Source organism: Ambystoma mexicanum, chromosome 3p (genome assembly GCF_040938575.1).
Source record: "Ambystoma mexicanum isolate Mex_15411 chromosome 3p, UKY_AmexF1_1, whole genome shotgun sequence".
NCBI classification, from domain to species: Eukaryota; Metazoa; Chordata; class Amphibia; order Caudata; family Ambystomatidae; genus Ambystoma; species Ambystoma mexicanum.
Window position 1 is genome coordinate 777517038 of NC_090925.1, and position 25258 is coordinate 777542295.

The window sequence follows — 25258 nt, forward strand, 5'->3', positions numbered from 1 at the left end:
CAGGAGGAAAAAGGGGGGGCTGTATGGGTACACATACAGACTCCAGTGCAAGGGGTGGCCCGGAGGCAGTGCTGGAGGGTGGCAGGGTGAGCAGGTACCTGGGCCGGAGGCAGAGGGTGGCCAGGTGCACAGTGCCAAGAGAGAACAGATCAGCAGGGGAGAGGGGGAGCGAAGGCAGAAGAAAAGAGGAAGGTCTTGAGGTGCTTCCGGAACCGGAGATGGTTCTCCTCAAGTTTTAGAGTGGCAGAGAGGCTGTTCCAGAGGGAGGCCCCATCCGAAGACAGAGATCTACCCACAGCTCGTTTCTTTGAAAAACGACTAACCCTGATGGAGTTAGAAGTAGAGGAGCGAAGAGCTCGAGAAGGGAGGTATTTGCAGAGGAATAGCTGAAGGTATTTTGGACCCAGGTCCCAGAAAGCCGTGTGGACAAAGCAGAGTGTTTTGAATTTAATCCTTGCATCCACTTGGAGCCAATGGAGAGATTTCAGAGCTGGAGAGATACGATCCCAGGGCTTGAGGCCAAGGACAAGTCTCGCAGTCCTGTTCTGAATTAGTTGCAGAGGGTGGAGAGTAGAGGCAGGTAGATTTAGAAAGAGGCTGTTACAATAGCCAAACCTAGAGAGAACCAGAGCTTGGGATACCATGAGCTTCTGGGGGAAGGAGAGGAAAGGCAGAGTACCTCTGAGGAGGTGAAGTAGGAAGTTTGACTTTTTCGAGACCTCAGAGATGTGGGCGGAGAAGGAAAGGGTGGAGTCAAAGATGACCCCGAAGTTCTTAGCCTCACAGGTGGGGGTAGGAGGATGGCCAAGGAAAGCCAGCCAGAGAGAGGGGAAAGGATGGTGAAGGTGTGCCGATGAGGAGGATCTCCGTCTTGCTGGCATTCAAGATCATTGGCGGCACACCAATCTTGAATGGCAGTTAGGCAATCAGAGATGAGAGAGGGAGAGGAGGTGGCCGAGGGCATCCTGAAAATGAGTTGAGTGTCGTCAGCGTAGCACTGGAAATATGAACAGAAAATGGCAACGCAGTGGATGAGTTGCCAGGTATTGGTTGAAAAGCCAGGGCGAGAGGTTAGACCCCTGGGGACCACCACAGGTAGAGAGGAAGATAGATGATAGGAAGGACCCAAGTTGGACCTGGGAGGGTCGCTCAGAGAGGAAAGAGGTCAACCAGGCCAGAGCCTGATCAGTAATGCCCAGGTTTTCACGGAGACAGTTGATAAGGATGTAATGGGTGACCGTGTCAAAGTAGAAGAGAGATCGAGGAGGATGAGGACAGAGGGAATGTTAGAGTCAAGGTTGGAGAGCAGATCTTCACAGATGTTCAGGAGAGCAGTTTCCGTGCTTCTGGCAGCTCTGAAGCCAGACTGGTGGTCATGGAGATAGCCAACAGAATTGGAAGGAAGGTTAAGCTGAGAGATGGCCAACTTTTCCAGGAGTTTTCCCAGAAAGGGAGTAATGGAAATTGGGTGATAGTTAGCTGGACAAGAAGGATCAGCTGTGGGTTTCTTGAGAAGAGGATGCACAAGGGAGTGCTTCAGAGGGGAGGGGAAGGATCCTGCGGCAAAGGAGTGGTTGCAAAAATCAGCAACGGCCGGAGCGAGGGTGTCAGTGTGGTCCTTGATGGTTTAAGAGGAACAGGGATGAGCCTGTTTTGACAAGGCTTTCATAGATCGGACTTGTATAGCGACCTCGTTAGGGGAGAAAAGAGGAAAGGACAAGAAGGATGGTGGGGGGGGTGGGTAAAGCAGGGTCAGCAAGCAAAGATGGAGAGGGGAGAGGAGGGGTGGGGGTGGAGAGGGTGGACAGGATGCCCTGGGTTTTTTAAATGAAGTGAGAGGCAAGGGCATTGCAAAGATCCTGGGAGGCAACAGGAGGGATAGAGACTGCAGCAGGGTTGGCCAGCTCCTTGCAGATTTTAAAGCGTTTGGCAGCGTTGTTAGATGCTGCAGAGACACAAGCTTGAATGTGGACTCTCTTCTTGGTGAGGACAGAGAGTCGATATTGCTTTTGTATCAGGCGACAGGCCAGTTTGTCAGAGGATGAACAGGAAGCCCTCCATTTCCTCTCAGCCGCCCTACACTTACGTTTAAGTGTAGCTAGGTCAGAGTGATACATGGAATTGCACTTGGCTTTGGACTTCAAACGGATCCGCATGACAGGTGCAAGAGCATCAAGAGTATCAGAAATTGAAGAGTAGAGCAGAGACAGGGCTGTGTCAAGATGTGAGACAGCCAGAGGTGGAGGAGGGGCGAGAAAGTGGCAGCAAAAGCCTCAACTGACACACGCTTCATGGGCCAGATGTCCGAGAAGGTAGGTGGCAGTGTTGGGGTAGGCTTAGCTTGGGGGAAGAGAGGGAGAGATGAGAAGAGAGGAGAGAGTGATCGCTCCAAGAGAGAGGAGTGGTCAGAGGGATAGAGAAGGGGAGGTCAGAGGAGATCAAGACATAGAGTATGTGCCCTGCAGAGTGTGTCGGGCCAGAGAGGAGGATGGACAGGGAGAGGGAGTCGCAGAGGTCACAGAAGAGTACAAAGGAGGAACAAGGAGAGTCTAAATGTATATTGAGGTCACCGAGGAGGAGGAGTTGAGTGGTAGAGGCTAGGAGGGATGAGGAGAGGTCCACCCACTCGGAGAGAAATGAGGTGATTTTACCAGGAGGCCGGTCGATGGTAGCCACAGTAAGAGAATGGGTAGGCAAGAGAGAATGCCTACAGACAAGGCATTCAAAAGAGGAGTAGGTCTGAGTGGGAATGATAGAGGCAGGAATCCACTCAGCAAAGATCAGGGCTTACCCCCGCACCGGACCGAGAGGATCTGGGTGCAGAGAGGATCTTGTAGCCATCAGGGAGGAGAGTGTCAAAGCTCGTGACAGAGCTGGCCGTGAACCATGTCTCAGTAAGACCAAGGACATCAAGGTCTAGTTCTTCAAGGAGGTGGCAGATGTCAGAGGAGTGTTTGACAGCAGAGCGAGAGTTGAGAGTGGTAATATGAAGAAGGTTGCTAGCCTTAAAGACCTTCCGGGGAGGGGTACAGATCAGAGGTATGTACTGCGGAGGAGAAAGAGCCTAGGAGGTGCAGAGGAGGAGAGAGAGAGGGCAAGGTAGCCAAGGGGGGAGAGGAGGGGACAGCAGGAGATGAGAGGAAATTGATGAGGCGAGGGAAGCGCCTATCAAAGAGGCGGAGATTGGCCTGAGGGCCTTGGACCATGACAGTGCCATTTAGGTAGACATTAATGATGACTTTAGAGGAGTCGAAGGAAGCCATGAGAACTTCCCAGCGAGTGCCACCATTAATGGGAGATGAGGAGATAGGACAGAGCACAGAGATCATATGAGGAGTCCATAGATCTGGCGAAGGAACGACAAAGAGCATGTCGGTGAGGGTCTGTCTGGAGGAAGCATTGGAGTGATCTAAGGGATTTCGGCATGCCACCGGGACTTCCTGGGACTGGGGTACTTCTCTTCCCCACACAAGTCTTCTCTCTTCGGTTTCCACTGCACCACGGTGGCTCTGCGCTCCAGTCTGCTGATTGGCTCTTCGCTCCTGCTTCATGTTAGGGTCTGTGCAGTTGAACCACAGAGAATTTCTTCCTTGCCTCACTGGCGTCCTCCGCTCTTCTCTGACTCTGGCTTGCCCAAAGTTTTAAACTTCCGGTGGTTTCCGTGCCTGTTGCCTCTCCCGGCTGGGTTTGACAGCTTGGTTAGTCAGCCGTCCATACAATGTTGAGAGTCCCGCCCTGGCGGATTTTATAAGTCCTTTGTTCTTGTTGATAACGTAATCTTCATGCCTCCTCTGGGCCAACTTGTACTAGTACTAGCACAGTCAATGACCTTCATGTTTCCTGTGCTATTCTTTGTCATAGTACTTTTGACTTTAGCTATATCCCCTGTATTACAGCAGCAGATAGGTTTACTTTCAACAAAATGGTTCTGAGCAGTGGGGAAGGCAAGGGAATGCTGCGAAGTGACACTGTTCAATGGGCTGCACCCCAGGTGATCATCCTTGTCCCCAGAGGAGGTCAAGGGGGAGGGGGTCCCTCCACACGAGGTTCCCCCGCATTAACCTCCTCTAGGGGGACTATTGGGTAGTGGCCGCACCTCCCTGTGACAACACCTTGTGAATCATCACAATTCACACTTCATACTGTTGCTAGTCTGTGGAGAGAATGCTTGCCACCGCACCATGTAATATATACTACACAGGCCATAGTAATCCTACCAAAAGAGATAACCTAACTAACCAAGTCCTAACATAACAATCTCCAAGGTATAAGAAAGAATATTTAAGTGTATATATATTTCTGGAACTTCTGGATCTGCTTAAATCACATGCTCTGCATAGTTCGACATCTAGTGGATGTCGCAAAGTATTGCAAGATTTGTTTTCCAAAACTCGAAAGCAGACGTCGACAGAGCGTGTTAGTCATACTATCCCTAGTGTGACATGTACTGTACCCATGGTCCTTCACAAGTCGAGGTCCCTCAGATTGTTTTTTTTCCACCATGAAAGTCGGTCGCAAATGCGGAGTTCTCTTCCAGGCTGATGCCTTTAATTAGTTGAAAGTTTACTTGTAGACTCTCTTCTCATTATTCGCTTTGCCGCACGGCCAACAGACTGTTCGACCGCTTTCGATGAACAACCTCGGCGACTTGACTGATTGACGACCAGACGGGGCCTACACGGGCCTCTCCGGGCTTCGGCCCATTACAGTAGGGAACAAGGGCGGGGAGGTTCTTGAAACTGACCTCTTTAGAGAATGCATATTCTGTCAACCCTTTCCCTTTTTCTCGCCAATCTGCCCTTGTAAAAAATACTGGACAAAAATCCCTTAAAATTTTGCCCTACCTGCCACTGAAAATTCCCATGGAAGAACACGCACCAGGTGTGCAATTACTGTTTCCTGGTGATCACCCCAAAAAAGTTTGCAAATCTTGTACACTTTTACGCCCTAAAACTTTAAAGGATCAGCGCACCAAATGCTGTCCCGCTCACGCCATGCAGGGCGAGGCCTCCATCGACGTGACAGTAGACTCCAGCGAGGGCAGTATCGGGGTTGAGTGACGCTGAAGGCGAGCAGCGTTCCTCAGAACCCCATGTGCAAGCCCCCGACTCCAATAGGCAGGCCGGCGGCTCTGTGAGGAAGACACCCGGCGGCCAGAGCATACATAAACCCAAGAACACTAAAAACATACCCCATGACTGACTTTCGACGGTACCGTCGAGCGTCAAAGCCCTCACGGTATCCACAGAGAGAGCCTCAGGTTCTTCACTGTCCTCTGGGCCATCGCATACTCTTTTGCCTCCTGACAGGCCTCAGAAAATGGACCCGAAGGTCGGTTCGGACACTGCACACAAAAACACTCCTCTTTCGCACACCGGAGAACTAAAAATGCAGGAGTTAATCAAGAAACACACCAGTGCTTCCCTGCTTAAAGCGAAGTCGCCAAAAATGTCACACATTTTGATGCCTTTATCCTCGAAAAGCACACGGGCTGTAAATCCACCCCCTGTAGACTCTCTCTCAGGGGCTATGCGCCACAAAGACAGACTCACTCCCAAGCCACCCCTATCACGTCAGGCTTCCCAGTTTCATGTGATTATACTCCTGAACAATTTAATATGTTTTTAAGGGTGATGTCAAGTTTTGTGGATTTATGCACAGGCCCCCAGACCAACTAACATCCCATAGAGTTGCCTCACAGCCAGGGGCCCCAACACAACAGCTCCCTGCCAGAAAAGCCTGTCTTGACAACAGCCTAGCACCTCTGCTCTAGGCACCCCTGCCTCGACATACCAAGACCCCTCTCAAGACATATACTATGACGATCCCTCAGGGTCACAAGATCCGGGGTCTCAAGGGGACCTTTATAGTCGATACCAATTCTATGATGACAATGACCACATTTACGTAATCCAGTCGCCAAACCACCAGGACCAGCCGGTAGCAGATTCTCCCGTTGATGGGCAACTACAGTACAATAAACTGCTACTAAAGGCTGTACAACACTTTAACATCGACACTCAGGAAGCACAGGTCGACAACAACTTTGTGAAAGATATTCTGGGGGACAAAAGGTCTGCCACCCAGTTTATTCTACTCCTGCAGTCTGTACAAAGATGCATCCAGCCATCCCTACTGGCGCCTAGTCTCACAAGGGCAGTCAACCCCAGAATAGAAAAACTGTTCAGACCGGAGCCCACTGACCCCCTGTATATTAGGGGTAAGCTTAAACAGAAATGGTTAGTGGTCATCACTACCAGAAAGAGGGCAGGCACTCCCCTGGCGTCGGCAGAGGTTCCGCCAGACAAGGAAAGCAAAAAGAAATATACTTTAGGGAGAAAGGTAGCTTCCTCAGCGGCATACCAAACCAGAATCGCCAACAACACTACGCTTCTAGCTAGTTACGGCTGCCACAAATGGGATGACCTGGAATGCCAAATAGAAGCCGTCCCGGAACCCCTAAAGGCTCAATTGTTAAAGACTATTACAGAAGTTAAGCAGATATCAAACTGCATCCAGAAAAATAACCTTGATGCAGCAGATAATGCAGGACGCATCATAGCAGAGGGTACTCTCATCAAGCGCCATGCCTGGCTCAGACAATCAGGGTTTAAGTTGGAAACCCAAGCAACCCTCTTAAACATGCCGGTGGAGCCTAACGTATTATTCGGGAAGGCCGTTGAAGACGCCCTTAAGAGTGCTATGGAGGAATACGACACTCTCAAGCCCTTTGTTCAACAGGGCTCCTCAATCTCTAGATGGTTTTGGGGTCAGGTTGCTCAACGTTCCTTGGGCTATACTTGGGGCGGACAGTCCTCATCTTGGGGCTAATCGCAAGGACAAAGTTCCTCTTCCAATTTTCAAAGAGGATATAAAAGGGTCAGAGGAAGGTGCAGAACCTCACCTGGAAGAGGCTCCACCCATCACAAACAATGATGCACCTCTTCAGATCCCCTCCCATGCCACTCCAGTAGGAAGACAAATTTCACAGTTCACCCACGCATGGGAGGGGAAAACATTGGACAAGTGGGTGTTGTCCACCGTGGCAGGTGGGTATTGTATCGAGTTGTTAGAAAAACCACCCTATTGCCCGCCAAACAAAAAAGAAAATTTCAACAGAAGAAAAACATACTGTTGGAAGAAGTAAAGGCACTGCTGGCGAAGGACACCATAGAGATCTTCCCAGCAAACCAGGTAAACAAGGGTATTTATTCAATGTACTTCCTTCTGCCAAAGAAAGACCTTTCCATGCACCCAGCACTAGAACTGCGCATTGCGAACAAATATGGCCAACCCAAAAGTTTCGCATGACCGTGCTCCAAGAGGTAATCCCACTCCTAAAATGGGGTGACTACATGGCAACATTGGATATGAAAGATGCATACTTTCATATTTCAATGGTTCCTGCGCACAGAAAATATCTGCATTTCAAGATAGCGTGCGTTCACTACCAGTTCAAGGTACTCCACTTCGGCATCGCCTCAGCACCAAGAGAATTCACAAAGGTACTTGCAGTAGTGGCAGCACACTTGTGCAGAAAGTCCATCCCAGTATACCCTTATCTGGATCACTGGCTAATTACCGGGGAATCTCCTCAAATTTGCAAACAAAATACTCAAAAGACAATAGACCGTTTTTTCAATCTGGGCTTCTCCATCAACGAAAAGAAATCAAGCCCAGTCCCCAGTCAAATAAAACAATTTATAGGGGCTTTTCTAAAGACAAAGGAGGAGCTAGCTTTCCCGTCAATCGAGAGAGTACAAAACATGCTGTTGCAAGTAACTCACTACAAGGTCGGTCGCCAGATAACTGTACGCAAGGCAATGCACTTGCTCAGGATGATGGCCTCATGCTTTCAGTTGGTTCCACATGCGCATCTGTGCATGCGCCCAATTCAGGAATGGTAATCAAAACAGTGGTCTCAGGCAAGCAGTGAGTGGGACGATCTAGTGGTTGTTTCGCTAACCCTGGTACAGGCTTGTTGCTGGTGGTTTAGGGACAACCTGCTAAGTGGAAAACCCTTCCGCGTTCCACCAGCGCAGACGCCTCGTTCACCAGGTGGGGGGCTCACTTCCTTCACCACACAGCCCACGGCCAGTGGACACATGCTACTTCACAAAGACATATCAACTTCCTAGAACTCTTGCCAGTCCTCAAGGCTCTTTGGGCCTTTCAGCAACATTTTACAGGTCAAACAGTGCAGATCCTCACAGACAGCACCACTGCCATGTTCTACCTTAACATGCAAGGAAGCACGCACTCAGTCTGTCTTAGCTATCCCAAAAAATATGGAAGTGGGCACTCAAGCGAACATGTTCCTAACATCTCAACATGTTCCTGAGGAACTCAATTCTCTGGTAGACACTCTAAACAGATACCCTCTACCAGAAGAACACAAGTTGCAACTCAACAGAGATATCCTAGAGATAATATTTTCACAACGCTCAGACTTCATGTCCAGGTTTCCCCAATCAGGGTCCAAGAGGAACGCCCTGTGGATGAACTGGTCAGGGAAATTTGCTTACGCCCCCCCCCCCCCCCCGACACCACTCCTGAGCAAAATAGTTCACAAGCTGCACCAGGAACAAGTAACTCTACTCCTGGTTGCACCGGTGTGGGCGGAGGCAACCTTGGTTTCCACATCTGCTCAAACTGGCGATGTCCAACCCAATCAAGCTCCTGTCCCCGTACAACATGCTAACACAACACAAGGGAGCATCTCTCCACCTGCGCCCTCAATCTATGAACTTGGCAGCTTGGCTCCTGAAGTCATAGAATTTGACCACTTAAATCTTCCACAGAGGTGTATGGATATCCTAAAAAAGGCATGAAAACCGAACACCAGACACTGCTATTTCAATAAGTGGAAGAGGTTTGTGATATGGTGCACGTCACAAACAATAAACCCAACAGAATGTTCCCCAGCTATCATTTTACATTACATGCTTTACCTACTAGACTCCGGCCTAGTATTCAACTCCATAAAAGTGCATCTGGCGGCCCTGTCAGCTAACACCACTTCACAGAACAAAGTGTCCTGGTGGAAAGTTTCTGTCATTAAGGCATTCATGGAAGGGGCAAAGAGGCTATACCCCACATTTTCCAACCCTTCCCCGGGTTGGGATCTTAATGTTGTGCTCTCCAAGCTCACGTGTCCACCCTTTGAGCCTATGCACAAGGCCAGCCTAAAACATCTGACTTACAAGGCATTCCTAGTAGATATCACCTCTATAAAACTGGTCAGTGAGCTACAGGCTTTGTCAGTACAAGACCCTTTTTTCATAATACACAAGGACAAGGTTGTCCTCAGAACGCCTGCTAGGTTCTCACTTAAGTTAATTTCAAAGTTCCATGTTAATCAATCCATGGAACTCCCTACCTTCTTTCAAAATCCATCTATCTCAGCAGATCGAATCCTCCATGCACTTGATGAGGGAGGTCTTGTCCCATGTGAACAAAACTAAACCTCTAAGGAAAACAGACCAACTCTTCGTTTCCATAGCACCTGGAAGAGAAGGCGATCACATATCAAAGAATGCCATCTCCAGATGGATAGTTAAGTGCATACAGCTCTGCTATTTTCTATCGAAGAGAGTCTTACCTTTCACCCCCAGGGCTCACACAACCAGAGGTACTGGAGCTACCTTAGCTTTCATTGCAAACGTCCCTCTAGACGCCATTTGCAACCCTGCTACATATCGTTTGTTCCATATGTTCACACAGCATTTGTGCATTGACACACACTCTAAAAGCTGATTCACATGTGGGACAAGCGGTCCTGAAGCATCTCTTTGCTGCTCTGCCTTCTCACTTCCCACCTCCTTCTCCAGATACTGCATGCTAATCTATGCAGATCCACAAGCTCCAGAAGGGATACATTACTCACCCAATCGTATTTTTGGTGCTTGTATCTACTTAGATTCACATGCGCCCACCCTTACTCCCCTACTGGAGTAGAAGGCGCATGGATGTTTTCTGGGTCATCACTGTTTCTGCTTTATCACATCTGTACTTGTGCTACACTTCATGCAAACTCATGCCAGAAACAAACAATATGAGGGACCTCAATGCGTGAATGACCATGGTACAGTACACGTCACACTAGGGATAGTATTACTGACACGCTCTGTCGACGTCCGTTTTCGAGTTTCGAAAACAAATCTTCTAATACTCTGCGACTACCACTAGATGTCGGACTATGCAGAGCATGTGAATCTAAGTAGATACAAGCACCAGAAATATGATTACGGTGAGTAATGCATCATATATATTATGTATATGCACACACTGTCTCGCTAATCTTCCTTCAGAGGTACAGAATGAGTGTTCCTGGGCTGTCATGACAGCATCTTGCATGGCTAAATTTAGTTTTCAATTATGACTCTAAACTATTAAATGACATAAATGACATGGAACAGACTTGTGGGTTACACCATTCACCAGTAATTAAGTAGTTAATTTAAAATGTTCAATATGCATAGTTAGAGGAGTAACAAGTGTGAAGGCATCATGAAGTAAGACGTAGACAACCGATTCAAAGTAAACAAAAAAAAAAAAATATTTATTAAATCACATGTCAGGATGGTTGAAGGCCTAACTTTCCCTATGCTAAGGTGGGATTTCCCTACCTGAACGAAACTAAGGAAAGTCTGAGTCGGAAAGTCTGACTTAAATGTCTGTGTCCAAAACCGATCCTTGCCCTCGCAACTAAAGGTCAACTTTCCCATGTTCACACAGTTCGACAAATCCTTGGGGTTCCTTCCCCAACTTCAAGGCAACACAGTTCCAAAGAAAAGGGTCTTCAGGGCTCCGTCCTCAAGACGGCATTGCAGTTCATCAAGCCTCAGGGTTCGTATCAACTTATACTTGGTTTCAAGCTTCCAACAACTACAGGTAAACTTGACACTCCTTCTGGATTGCATTAACAGTTCATTTAAAGTGCTCCTTCTTGGTTTATTTCACAATGTCTTTCACAATTAAGGGTCCCCTGGTTTAGGTGCAGTTGTCAGACCAGGCGGTCCACCCATCACATGTCATGTAACCAGGTACGCTAGGCCCACACAGGTTCTTCTGTATTTGCCCCTGTGTACAGATTCACTTTCACTTAGTTTCTCCTTGTCGGACTCTTGGCTTTATTGTCAGATTCACACGCTCCTGGCTATTTCTGATTAGCCTTTTGGCTTTGCCACAATATATCACGCATCCTATGCCAGTCTTTGGCCTTGCTGCATTGTATTCATTCATAAAGTTCACTTTGTGGCGGGCTTATTTATTCCCCACCTTTGTCATGCTCCTTTACACTTGCATTCTTATTTTGTATGTTTGCTTTCAAATGGGCCCTTTCACTTTTAACTTTCATCAGCTTGTAGCTTTGACTACAGCGTTTTCATTCAATTTCGTTATTCAATTTATTTACTTTTTTTTATTCAAAAGAAAACAGTGTGTTTAGTTTATAAATACAGTGTTTACACTACAGAAATAAAAACATAATACAACTAGTGTCTCATCATATAAACAATAAATTCAAACACATGCAATTTATCATCACCTCATGTCATAGCATCAATAGGAAGCTTCCTTTAAGTTATCTGGCTTTCCTATTCCATGCTAGATTGAATCATGTTCCAACTCAATGCCATGTCCTTAGAGTATATGTAGCACGAGCCAGCCCTAAGAGAACAATCTGGGAGGGCAGTTGTGCCCCCCATATTGCTCTCCAGTCTGCTTCTCCCTGCTTCATTTTCTTATTCAATTCCTCAAATATTTGTTCTAGCAATGTTGTTAAGGCTACTGTGAGACCCTCATTTACGATCGGCATAAGCCTTGTCCACAGATTGTTTAACATGACCCAGAAGGTAGAATGGGTGGACTTTCCTAATAAACTAATTCTCCGCTCACGAAAGACAGGGCATTCCTGGACCTGATGGAACAAAGTTTCATTAGGGTCTAGCCCACAAGCTCGACATCCTTAGGTACTAAGAGTTTCAGATGCAGTACTTCCATTGTCGGAAGAAGATTCAAGCGAAATCTCAAAGGTCTCTGTGCTTTTTGGAGGGGATTTTTTGGACGCAAGATCTTACCTTATTCGAGGGAATACGGAAGTGCTGTTTAATTTGATATAGTGGTAGCATATTTAGGTCCTCATAATTATTGTTTCTGTCCTAATGCTTTTTTTTGTTTTTTATTATGAAGGGACTGTCTGCATTACCTACTTGGATCATATTTGTGTAGATCTTATACTTATTGTGACATTTTTGCAGGAAAGATTTAGAGTCTAGGCCATTGCACATACGTTCTTGCACGTATGAGCTCAGGAAGTGTTCCTCACCTTCCCTTATTTTGGACAGTAGAGATAAGGATCTTTTTATATATTGTGCCCTCCACAAGGTCCGACCCAATTCCAATCTAATTGCACTGATAGGGCTGGACTTTGGCAGGCTTGACGCTTTTTTACAAATATTACTTTCTAGACAATCAAGGAAGGCTCTGTTCCCAAACAATATTAGCTCACATCCATATAATATTGTTGCTGTTAATTTTAATTTGTAGAACTCCATTAGTGGCAGTAAATAGTAAGTGCAGAGCTTGTTTTTCAGAACTTTCATTACAGTAATAGATTAACTACTTTTTGCCTACATTCTCCCCTTTTAATTAATCAGATGTTGCTTTTTGGAGACCGGGACGCCCAGATAGATTATACTGGTTACTTGCTTGATCAGAGTTTGATTTACCTTCCACGAGTACTTTGCCCAATGCGCTTTGTTGTAAAGGTCATTGCATAGGATTTGAGGGGGTTGATTTTCAAATGATTCATTGCCAGAAAGGTTTGAATGCCATCAAGAAGCCTTTGGAGGCCTGCCGGGGTGTAATCTAATATCAGATCGTCGGCATAAGCAATGATGTTCACCCGTAAGTCTCACCATTTGGGCGCATATCCTCCCCAGGCCAAACTTTCTTTCTCTAGGTCGGCTAGATATAAATTAAAAATGTTAGGTGTCACTACACATCCCTGTCTCACCGCTTTGGTGATTTGGATAGACTTTGTCAGGGCCCCCTGGCTATTCAACCGTATTTTACTGAGTTGTCCCTATATAACAGTTGGATCATTCGTAGCAGGCCCTCAGCGATACCCCACCGTCTGAATTTTTCCGAGAGAATTTGTATGTTAACATTATCAAATGCAGCACCCAAATCCAGCACTGTCAAATATAACATTTTCCCTGAACTTCCGCCTATGTCTTAGGTGCAGATAGCTGTGGAACTCATCAGGGTGCCAACACCCTTCCTAAACCCAGTCTGTAGAGGGCTAAATATGCTTTCCTTCTCTGCCCAGTTAGTTAAATCTCTCAACACTAGTTTGACAAAAATCTTAGCAGTAGAATCTATCAGCGCAATTGGCCTATAGTTTGCCAGATCTGATCTCTGCAGTCACTGATCGCCAAGAGCTGGGGCAGTCCATACCATTGGCAATCTGTTGGAATAGTCTAAATAGAATGTCAGACCAAAGCTCAGGGCTTTCCTTATAGAATTGATTCGAGACCCCATCCGGATCACTCACTCTAGAGTTGTTCAGAGCTTTAATTACCATAGAGATATCTATCATATCAAACTAATATCTCCAGATCTCAGGCCTGCTAATGAGTTCCTGTTTCCCTAAGGTACTTGGGTTGCCATGATTAAATATTTTATGGTAATAATTACACTATTCTACCTTTGATATACAGCATGACTGCAGACTCAATTGCTGGCCCTGGGTGCCATTTAGGATTCTCCAGATCAAATGAAAGTCTGTGTCGACCAGGTTTTTTACAATTTCTGAGCTGCACTGTTTATTTTGCTGCTTGAAACCTAAGTGACAGTATGCCACTGTAATTACGGGATATCTTCTAAACCTTTACTACACTGCAGGTACAGAAATATACAAACACATTTTTTGTTTTTTGAGAACTGACATTTTGCAAAATGCAGCAAATATTTCAATTTATACATGAGAAAAGAAGGAAGTGTTAAAAAAGGTATGCATTTGAAGTTATTGCAGGTTATTTTTGTGAGAATTTCTGCACGTAAAACAGGTTTAAAATTAACCAAAAATGATGACAAAAATCTTCTCTCTGGTCTAATTGTCCTTGACAAATTACTACGATGTTGTATGTATCAGGCAAGATGTCAAGAGCATAAATCCCGTGGCGTTTTGGTTTTCTGGAGGTTAAAGCTGTTTCTTCTTGGAATAAATGCAGCAGCAAAACACAAACCAGCCAATAGAAAAAAAAGCACTTCCATCATAACTCCAATCATTTTTCAGGGCACACCAACCGGCAGTAGTTTTCCCATTCCCAGTTCTTTCAAAGTTTACATCACCACACTGTTGCCTTAAGTACTTTATGTAAAAGCTTGCTCTCTTACGCCAGCTTGCGGACTACAGCTTGGTTGAGAGAATTTAGCTGGTTTGTCCATTTATCTAATCCTGTGTACCATGCCCCACCTCTCTGAAGGGATCGTCCATGATGTTGCTGCGATTCGTTCAGGATCTTCTCCAATTCTGTGATGTCATTATTCTGATAGGCACTTACATTTGTCATTGCTAGACTCTCTGGATCGTTTTTGTAAGGCTTAGCCTACTGAGAGTCAATCGGATTAATTCCAGACTTCATCAGCATATTTGCCAGTACTAAATATTTCAAGAAAGTGGTTCACATGGGGCTTCCCGGCTTCCCGACTCATCGTAATTCTTAAAGGCTTCAAAGAAATCTGTGTGTGCCTTTTCAAATTCTCCTTCTCTTAAGTGCATTTTACCCCCACATTCTCTAATAACTACCATAATGAGTGGATGAGGGATTGCAGACTTAATGTGCAAGGACTGCTCATATAGTGATTTAAGTTTTTTGTTATTTTTATGTGCTGTGTACATCTGAATTTCCAATGTGTAGATTTCTAAAAGCTATGTGCCCTTTTTCAGATAATCTTCTCCGTCGTCGGTCTGGCATGATTGATGCAACTGGTGTAAAATCTTCTGCAATTTCCCATATTCTTCCTGTTCTAAATATGATTTACCAAGCTTTGTTCGCCTTAAACAACCATGACCTATCATTCTTTACATCTTTTAAAGCTGCCAGTGTTGTTTCATGGAATTCCTGCAGTAAGTCCACCTGTTTGGAGGTGGAAATATAGTCAAGAATGGAGTTGATAGATTTTTCAGAATAATTTCTAGTAACAGCACTCCGAATGTATGGCAAGAGCTGTTTGTATTGGTTCATCATTTCAGGATAGTTTCCCAATTTGAAGTTAATTTTGATCATCTATTTAATTGCTTTGAATCCCCATTCCTCCTTTTCTCCTTTGAGCTCCAAAGCATTTTGAAAACTGCTAAACGCTGCTTTGGGGGTCATCCTCCTTCAAAGCTTTTGAGTTGTAGTACTGATTTTCTAGATCCACATTTGGCTCAGATTACTGTCTTCAGAGTATTCCAGGTCATAGACCTCATCATCGCGCATGAAATCATCCTCCATGTCAGACATCTTGGCCGGGGGAGGGAGAGAGGGTAGGACTGGATCAGAGTTCTCCCACCGTCGACCATGCTTTTAAACGGGGTTTAATTTCTGGAGATATAAAGTTGGATTCTATGCGACTTAAGCCCTTTGCTAAATCATCTTAAGTACTTTTAACCTTTCTGTAAGAGGGGCCCCTTTTTGACTAACAGACTTAAGGTGTTTCAATTTCTGTCTTAAGTCTTTTTATTGTCATTTATAGTTTGATGAAAGACATTGGCTTGGTTTTGGACTTATGGAATCAGTGGGGGCGCCAGTGGTTCCAGCCATGATGAGCCCAATTATCTACAATCCTAGCACATTTTTCTGGCAGAGTGGCTTCCTGTTTCTGATCTCTGGGAGCACGGCCCACCAGATATTCAGTTTGAGATTGGCTTTGTGGACCTTCCCTACCTTCCAGACTCTATTTTGACTGTTGGTTATTACCAGATTAGTCGGACACCTGGTATTGGCTTCCACAGGCGCCCCTACACTAATTGTAAGGGAAAGCATAGCAGGATCATTCAGTGGCCTCATCACCTTAAATGCGTGTGTGTCATTTCGATCTAGGTTTCTCAGAAACATGTAATCGATCGTGGACTCAGCCCCGTAATTCTTCCAGGTTGGGGTCTTCGCCCAACTCTCCCCAAACAATAGGTTAGACTGTCCGATGCCCCACCTGGACAGAAACTGGGACCACAGTTTACCATGAGCTCCTCTTTTCCCTAGGCTAACAGAATGGTTAATCATGATGCCGGAATCGTCCTCCCCAAACCCGTCTCCATCCTCGGATACTATGCACTCACAGTTGAAATCCCCCCCGTATCATAATAGGAGATTGGGGGTGTGTGACATTCCAATCTATTAACCACATTTTCAATATTTTCTTAACATCTTTTTCTCAAGTATTCATTACTTGCTTGTATTTAGGACTATGTCTAATTACTTTCAGATCACTCGGCATTCACATATTACTTTTTTCTGTTCGTTCAGCATTCTCGGATACTTTTCAGCATTGGCGGGTGCCATGGACGGAGTGTTCCCTGGATTACACTCACCGGTTGTGCGCGACCGCTGTCTACTGCTTTGCCGGTTCTCTGTTTGATCCTCCTGTATCCACGAGCTGCCTCCGAGAGCTTCCCTCGCTCTCCCGCTTGTCATGGTCGCTGTGGGGTTTGGGCGGAGCACAGGTTCCCGCTGTGGTTGTCGGAAACCAGAGCTCAGCCGGACAGTTAGACCCCCTTGTGACCCGCACTCATCCTGGGTGTCAACTTCTCTGTACTCACGGGGCTCCCAACCCTGGTTATTCCTAGTAGCCTCTTGCTCGTCCCAGTATTGTCATAGGTCAAATGTGGGGAAATGAGCGGAGAGGTTTTACAATAGCTTATAAAGGCCAGGGGATGGTTAGATTGGTTTTCAATAGGGAAAGGGGGATACCATGTCTCGCCTGTGGGTACCCCACTCCCAATCTCCAAGAACCCTCCACCCCAGTGATCCTCCCTCGCTTCTCCACCCCAATGGGTCAGGATCCAAAAGCAATGGCCTTTCCCTGGCCACCTGAGAAGAGGATCCAGGGGGAGTAGGAGTGAGGATACCCTCAGGTTTCTCACACAAGGTAGATTCAATTGCTGAGGTTGCAATTGCAATTGAAGAGGATTTCTGATGAAAGGATTGGTGACAACTTGAAAGATGCGTGCAGACAGCAAAGCGTTGATGACTGCTGGCCTCAAAATGGTATAAGATTGCCAATGTGGCTAGGAAATAGGGGGTCCCCGGCAATAAGAGAGCAGGATGTCAACTGCTTAATGGAGAGGATTTTTGAGTGCCAAAGGGGAAACCTGGCTAATGGCAATTAAAATGTGAGAAACGTTGCTCTTTATAGGGAAAATGCTTCTGAAATCTATAGAAAAGAACATTGATAACAGCTAAAGGGAGAGAAGTTCTGTCCACTGAAAAAATAACTGTTTGCAACTAAAGCCAGTGAGGACTGTTGACCTCTAAACATTGAGACTGGTTTACTGGTAGTTACAAGGGGAGATGTTTGCTGAAGTAACCCTTAAAAGGATAGAGGACTGTTGACAGTTAGGAGTAAGGTGGGCTATTCAACTCTAGAAGAAGAGAGGGCTGCTTTGGGGAGAAGGGAGCAAAGACTGTGGTCATAAATAGAGAGAGGCGCCTGTTAGCTGCAAAAGAAAATAGAGTATTGCTTTGATGCTGATGGGACTATTGGGCTGTCTAATTATGCCAATGCCTATTTGCAATGAGATTAATGATGATAATGTGATAGTTTAGATGGATGCCCTCAATGAAGGAACACCCAGTATCTGCACATATCCTGAGGCGCTTTTTGCTTGTTTTCCACAGACAGTAAGAAGCTACCATTCATGGCTATGCTGAGGAACCTTCGGAACTTGGTAAAGGCCGGCATCAGTGCAAAGCACCACAAAAAGGTCATCAGCCGGCTCTCAAACAAGGTACTGAAGTACACCATACACATTGACGTGTTCAGCAGACTGTTACAGAAGAGACAGGTTCTATCTGTGTTCATTACACTACCAGGCAAAGGAACTGGTGTATGCGGTCAACACATCTTTTGTCTAGTGCCAACATAGTTCAATTTGATATTGACAATTCATCTATAACTGTTTTTACGTGTGTTTAAGGAAAATCTTTATCGTATTTTGCACAGTACTTAATTCTTTGTTTCTAAATTTCTTCCCATTCTGGTAATGAAATCACAATATACGGAGAGCGCTACTGGTCAATGGATTGGAAGAACAGGTTAATTAAACATCATGTAGTGTGCTAGTACTAATAGTACTAATATCTGACCCATCTCCAACCTCCTCCTACCGGAGAAACCAATAGTGAGCCATCACTGGCCAGTTCCAAAAATGGGTTGAAAATTAGAATTGCTAGATCATTTTACAGGCTGGACGTCTTAGATAGTCTGCAATCAGCGAGTCTATTGGTTGTCTACACTAGGCAACCTAAAGAAAGGAAGGAAGGGAGTTGTATGCCACTGTGTCCAGTACTGTTAGTTATCCTACGTTCTTGTCTAGACATGGACAGATAAGGGCCAGTTGAACCGCTGTGAGGTAGTTCAGCTTTGTTTTGTATATCTGTCCAATGCAGTACAATTTGTTTCCTTGTACATTTTACTTGGTTCCACCAGTTGTCTATCTTTCCTCTTAGTTAATGTCTGTTTGGCCCTTGCCACCCTGATTGGGTTGTTCAGAACATACTGTGAGCAATCTGAGGGCGTCCTCACGTCTTCCCCCAAAATATTCTCCCCCCAGGTGGCCAGGGAAAGGCCATCGCTTTTGGATCCTGAACCCGGGGTTAGATATGCGAGGGAGGATCACCTGGGAGGGGGAGAATTGGGGAGTTGGTTTGAGGCACCCTTGGGCTAGACGCAGTATCCCCCATTTCCCTTTCATCAGGAATCAGACGTTCCCCAAGCTTTTATGGGGTATTTCCACTCCCTCCCCCCATTGTGTTAGAAAATCCTCTCCGTAAATATGATAATATGGTACTGCGACAGGGAAAAGACCACTTGGGAACAGACATCCATTATTTATTAATTCAGACATACATAAACACCATTATGATACTGAGACGAGGAAGAGACCACCTAGGAACACACATCCATTCTTTATTAGCTCTAACACACACAAACACCATTCTGGTACTGGGACGAGGAAGAGGGATGCCGAATACCAAGACGTTGTGTAATTAACATGAATAGTCTGCACCTGAAGCCTAAGGTATAAAGGTGTAAAGGGCAGGTTAGGCTAATGGAGAGAACAGGAACTTCTGTGGAATGCTTCAAGGCGATGATGCCAGAGGAAGAAGCAGGGAGACAAGTGTCAAAAGCGCTGTGGTGCTGCAGAATCATTGCAGTGGAAGCAGCCCGAGGTTTCGGAGACCCGAGAAAAGGGGCCTGCCGAGCCGGGAGCAGCAGCCACGAAGAACCGACCAGAGCAGAGACGGGACCCGAATACAGCATTCCCGGTGACTCAAGTGAGCCTGTGTGACTCTGAGAGGTTGTGGTGTGGGACGCATGCTGAAAGAAGGTTTGAACGCTCGCAAGCTAACGAGTGGAAGCGGAGGAAATGTAATTGCAGCTTCGGAAAAGTAAAACACAGATGCTGGATGCAAACAATGTTGTGAAGTTTGATGAACTTTATGAAAAGAGTGGTTTAAGAATACCGAACTGTAAAGCAATTGAAAAGGCTGCAGAAAGGCAAGAAAATGTGTAAAGTGAACAAGGTGCACATTTCCAGCAGGAGAGTGAACTGGGAATTTGCCATTACCTTGTTTTGAATATGAAGCATTTTTGAAACACCGAACCAAAGGAAAGTGATGATGAGTGAATGCCACATGCATGAAAAGCCAAGAAAAACGTTTCCCGATACAAAGGAACTGTGAATCAGATAACATGAAGAAAGCAAGCATTTGTAATGAATATAATGAACTGTGAAGTGTTGAAGTTGAGAAAAAGCAAGCATTGGCTAAAGCCATAAGGAAAAGAATTGTACAAGTTGTACAAAATCTATGAAAAGGTTGCGATACTTCAACAAGTGAATAGTGGCAAGACATTTGCTGGAAAAGACTGCCAAAATATAAGTCTGATATCACTGTTGAGCTGAAGCTGTGGTGGTACAACTGTGGAAAGGAAGCCAATCAGGTGTGTCGGTTGCTTGACCTGTAATGGGTGGACCATGTAGTTCGACAGCTGTGCCTAGACCAAGTACAGCCCACTCAGGAAAAGCCACTTGAAGCATTCACAAGTCTATGGTTGAATATACAGAAAAAGCCTATGCATTGTGAAATTAAAGACTTGAATTTTATGATTTAGATGAAAGAGCCAAGAGTCTGAAAGTTGGGAAGAATCCAGAGGAATTGTGTTGTGAATATAGTGAGAGACTTGAAAGCTTGCCGAGGGGAACCCCTTTGGATTGACATTGAACTATTTGGAATCCTGGGGAAGGGAGTGCCACTTTCCGACAAAGAGCTGGAAGAAGCTCTGAACTTTTATTTGAATACTTATTCATTTGAAGCTGACATCCTTACACAGTTTGAACAATAATTTGAGAGCAAGTATAGGTTTTGGACACAGACGGATATTTACTTTGGACATTCTGACAGACTATCCTGTTACGATTTGACCAAGACTGGTCTTTCTGGGATCGATGGAGGTACACGCACACAACACCAATCAGATGACACGCCAAGCCTGTCAACCGCAAGATGGCCGCTGCTGTAAATGCCAACCATTCTGCAAGGTTAAACCCTTGCCAACCACAAGAAGGCCCCTCCATGACGTCTCGTCACACGCACTCCGGGGCGGAGCACCGTTCAAACAAACAAATGCACTATTACAACACGGATCGCTGTGTTGCAACATTGTTGCATACAGTGCTAGTTCACATTCCTTGTACTCGCTAGTGTTACTTTGTTACTCCTTGCCTTTCAACCTGATTCTTGCCCTCTTCGCCTTCTGAATTTCTCTTACCTTCCTCTTTTCTTACATGCTACCTGGCTGCCTTGCTCTCCCCGTTAACTCAAGTCCTTTCCGATTTCTCTGTTCCTTTCTGTGCCGCCTGCATCAGTTCAGTGGATTTGGTGCCAGCTACTTCTGCATGTCGGAGAACACTACTTCTGCTGCTCTTCTACCTTGTTCTACAAGGTTTTTACCCCCTTGGGCAGGGGGTTTTCCTTGGGTGTGGCCTTTCTGGCGGCCAGCCCACCCTGTTTCCACGCCGGGAGACCTGGCTGCTGGGAAGGACTGGCCTTTTCTCTACGACACCAAGATATCAAACAAACCAGAGGTGGGACAAAAACCTGAAAGATTGCAGCGCCAGCTACAAGATACAACTGATAATGCACAATTACAGGAATTATTGTCATCAGTGCAGAATCTCACATTGGAATTCCAAAATGTGAAAACCGAAAATGCTTATCTGTGTCAGGCCTTACAAACACAGGATGCATTACCTGTAGGCACCGCATATGCTTTTTCTTCGCTAGAAAAATGTTCAGGAAACCCTCAACGCTTGAAAGGGTTTATAGACGCTTGTTCTGTCCAGTTTACCTTTAGAGAAGTTTCATTCTCGACGGATAGATCCAAGGTAGGGTTTATGATTACCCATATGTCAGGCAGCACCCTAGCGTGAGCAACTACTCTGGTGACAAATAACTCAAATGCAGGTTTTGTCACTGCCTTAAAAAGGATTTTTGACTGTCCAGATCAAGCTTATACTACACAGGAAGAACTGCTTGAATTCCAACAAAGACAGATGAATGTTTTGACTTGTACTGCTAAATTCAGCAATTAGCTTTGCAAGCTGACTGGTCGGATCAATCTTGTTCCACACTATATCGAAGGGGATTATCCGAAGAGCTCAAAGATAAACTATCCCGGGTGCCCAGACCTGCCACTTTGGATCACTTGGTAGAACTGGTTATCCAGATCGATTATAGGGTACAGGAAAGGAAACAAGAAAGAAGACAACATCGTCCTTCTAATCTGCAGGCAATCTCCTCTACAAGTGAACCTCAGGAAACAGCCAAGGATACAACAGAGCCTATGGAATTAGGAACAGCTAGCGGTCCCCTCTTCTCTGAAGAAAGACGTAGATGCAGAGACCAGGGACTCTGTATGTACTGTGGCTCCAATACTCATCTGTTAAGGGCCTGTTCCTTGGCACCACAGAGCAAGGAAAACTTCGACTACCATTCCTAAATGGGACTCGGGAGCAATTGTCGGATCCTACTTTAGCAAGATAATAGCGTCATATCAGCCTCCTTTAACCAGCCTTGCCCATTATTGGTTTTGACCGTGACTTTACAACTCTCGGAAGTATACTCAATTAAGGCCTCAGCATTGGTCGACTCAGGGGCTGGTCTATTCATGGATGCCTTATGGGCTAAACAGATAGTCTTTCCACTACAAAAGAAATTGTTACCGGAGGAAGGAGTAGACGGATGTCTTCTGGAAAGCGGACCCATGACAGATAACAATGTACCATTGCAGATGGATATTCACCATAATCGGAAACCGATTCAGTTCAATCTTATACAAGCAGCCCATTACCCCATCATTTTAGGAATAACATGGCTTGCCACTCCTAACCCTCCAATAAATTGGAACGCACATACTCTATTCCTGGGTCCCGAGCACTGTTATGAACTGCATCTATGATTCCTTGCCAGGTTCATGCATTGCTTCATCGCCTTTATCTAGCAACATGAGAGTTCCTACGGTTGCTATGACTCTACCACATAAATATACACAGTATAAGCAAGTATTCGAGGAAGAAACTTTTAAATCTTTGCCTCCACCTAGACCCGAAGATTGTGTCATCAAACTTCTTCCTAACACAAGGGTCCCATTTAACCGCATGTTTCGCCTTTCACCTGCTGAAAAGACAGCTTAAAAGTTTAGCAAGAAAACCTGGCAAATGGTCTACTCAGAGAATGCGTCTCTTCTGCCGGCACCGCCCTATTTTTCATTCCAAAAAAGGAGACAACCGAACTCAGACCGTGGCGAGATTAGAGGACTTAATGTAGTGAGAACCAACAATAAATATCCATTGCCTCTTATTCCTGATATATTGGACGCGGTACAACATGCAGAAATATTCACTAAGCTGGACCTTCGTGGAGCATATCACTTGATAAGGATTCACAAAGGCGACAAATGGAAAACAGCATTCAGAACACCCTTTGGGCACTATGAATATCGGGTCATGCCTTTTGGTTTGGTGAATGCTCCATCAATATTCCAAAGATTCGTGGATCACATTTTTGCAGACCTTTTTCATACCCTCGTAGTATATATGGACGATATATTAGTGTTTTCTAAGAACGAGAAGGAACATACCAAACACGTCAGCGAGGTCCTTGCATGTCTACAAAAGAACTGCTTGCAGGTTAAGTTAGAAATATGTATATTTGATGCAACATCAGTGCCATACTTGGGATTCATATTGTCCAAGGAAGGTGTGTGTATGGATCCTTGCGAGCTCAAGGCTATTTTAAGTTGGAAGAGACCATGCACAGTAAAAGAGATCAAGCCAGAAAATATGTTTCCTCACACAACCTTTGTATTCCAGGTAAATACCTTTCTACAAAATGTCAGACGCCACCACCAGATCTTACCAAGTTACATTTGTATCTAAAGGATGACTTGTATTTCCTGGGAAAGGCTCTTTTTCTTCCAATAGAGACCTTACCAAAATAAGTGATGGATATATGCTATAGCTTTAAAATAGCAGGACATAGGGAATCCTTTCTACTCTTCATCTTGTACGTCAACATTTCTGGTGGCATAGGATGAGCCTTGATGTATCCTCATTTTGTTGTACATGCGAAGTTTGGGCGCAGTCTGTCACCTAGGAACAAGCCTCTTGGCAAATTGAAACAACCTGTGTTACCTCCTCACTCTTGGTACACTGTAGCCACAGATTTCATAGTAGAGCTGCCTCCTTTGGAAGACTGCACAGTGATTATGACCACCATGGATGCTTTTTAAAAATGGTGCATTTTACACCTTGCAATTCTCTTCCCAATGCCTCTGACATGGAGTATATCTTTTTCAACACCATTTTCAAGATATATATGGTTTACCCACTAATATCTCAGATCGCGGCTCGCAATACACGTCTAAATTCAAGACAGCTCTCTGCTCCAATCTAGGCATTTCCAGAAACATGTCATCAGGATACAATCCACAGTCAAACGGTTTAACTGAAAGAACAAATCAGACTTTAGAGCAATACCTGCAATGTTTTGTGTCAGCTGCGCAGGATAACTGGGTCTCCCTTCTTCCGTTGGCAGAGTTCTCCTACAGCAATACATACATCTCTGCCATAGGTATGACTCAGTTCTTCTACAATTACAGGTTTCATCCCACTTGGCTGCCATCTATACCCTATAATAGCACCAATGCACTAGCTGTAGAAGAATTTCTCCAAGATCTATGTGACACTTAAGAAAAAACTCTTGATACTCTACGCAACACTCACCTTTCAGCAAAGGTACACGCTGATGAACACAGAAATCCTGATCCAGAGTTTATTAAAGGAGACAAGGTCTGGCCGTCAGCCAAATATCTACCTCTACGTCTTAAGAGAGGGAAGTTTGCACCTAAATACTTTGGACCCTTCACAGTTTTGAAAGTTGTGACCTCTGTGGCATTTCATTTATAACTGCCTAGATCTTGGAAGAGGATTCTTCTTGATTTTCTTTCTTCTCTTCTAAAAGCTTATAGGAAATCATCCATGCATAAACAACAGAAAAGGCCTCTTCCTGTCCTCGGTGATCACGTGCCTGAATGCGCAGTCGCTAGAATTTGTGATTCCAGGTATTTCTGTGGAGTCCTACAGTACCTGGTAGACTGTAAAGGCTACAGACCGGCAGACAGTACTTGGGAGCCTGCTAAGCATGTTCACGCCCCTCTTTTGATCTGCCGATTCCATAGACTCCACCCTTTGAAACCAGGTGGATGTAGATCTGGAAGGGGACATACTGTCACGATTCGACCCAGACTCTCGTCTTTCTGGGATCGATGGAGGTACACGCACACAATGCCAATCAGATGACACGCTAAGCCTGGCAACCACAAGATGGCCACCACCATAAATGGCAATCATTCTGCAAGGTTAAACACTTGTCGACCACAAGAAGGCGCCTGCGTGACGTCTCTCGTCACAGGCAGGAGCTCCATT

General features: G+C 45.4%; 1 protein-coding gene and 1 pseudogene across 5 annotated transcripts in view; one reads left to right on the forward strand and one right to left on the reverse strand.

Annotated features, from left to right (window-relative positions):
• TEP1 (telomerase associated protein 1) overlaps positions 1-25258 on the forward strand; it is a 2409067-nt gene that overhangs the window by 434730 nt on the left and 1949079 nt on the right. For all 5 annotated transcript variants that reach the window (XM_069651741.1, XM_069651744.1, XM_069651746.1 and 2 more), the window contains one exon: positions 17889-17998. In XM_069651741.1, the coding sequence (XP_069507842.1) occupies positions 17889-17998 (110 nt within the window). The remainder of the gene's footprint in view (positions 1-17888; positions 17999-25258) is intronic.
• On the reverse strand, positions 14459-15515 carry LOC138581458 (COP9 signalosome complex subunit 2-like; annotated as a pseudogene).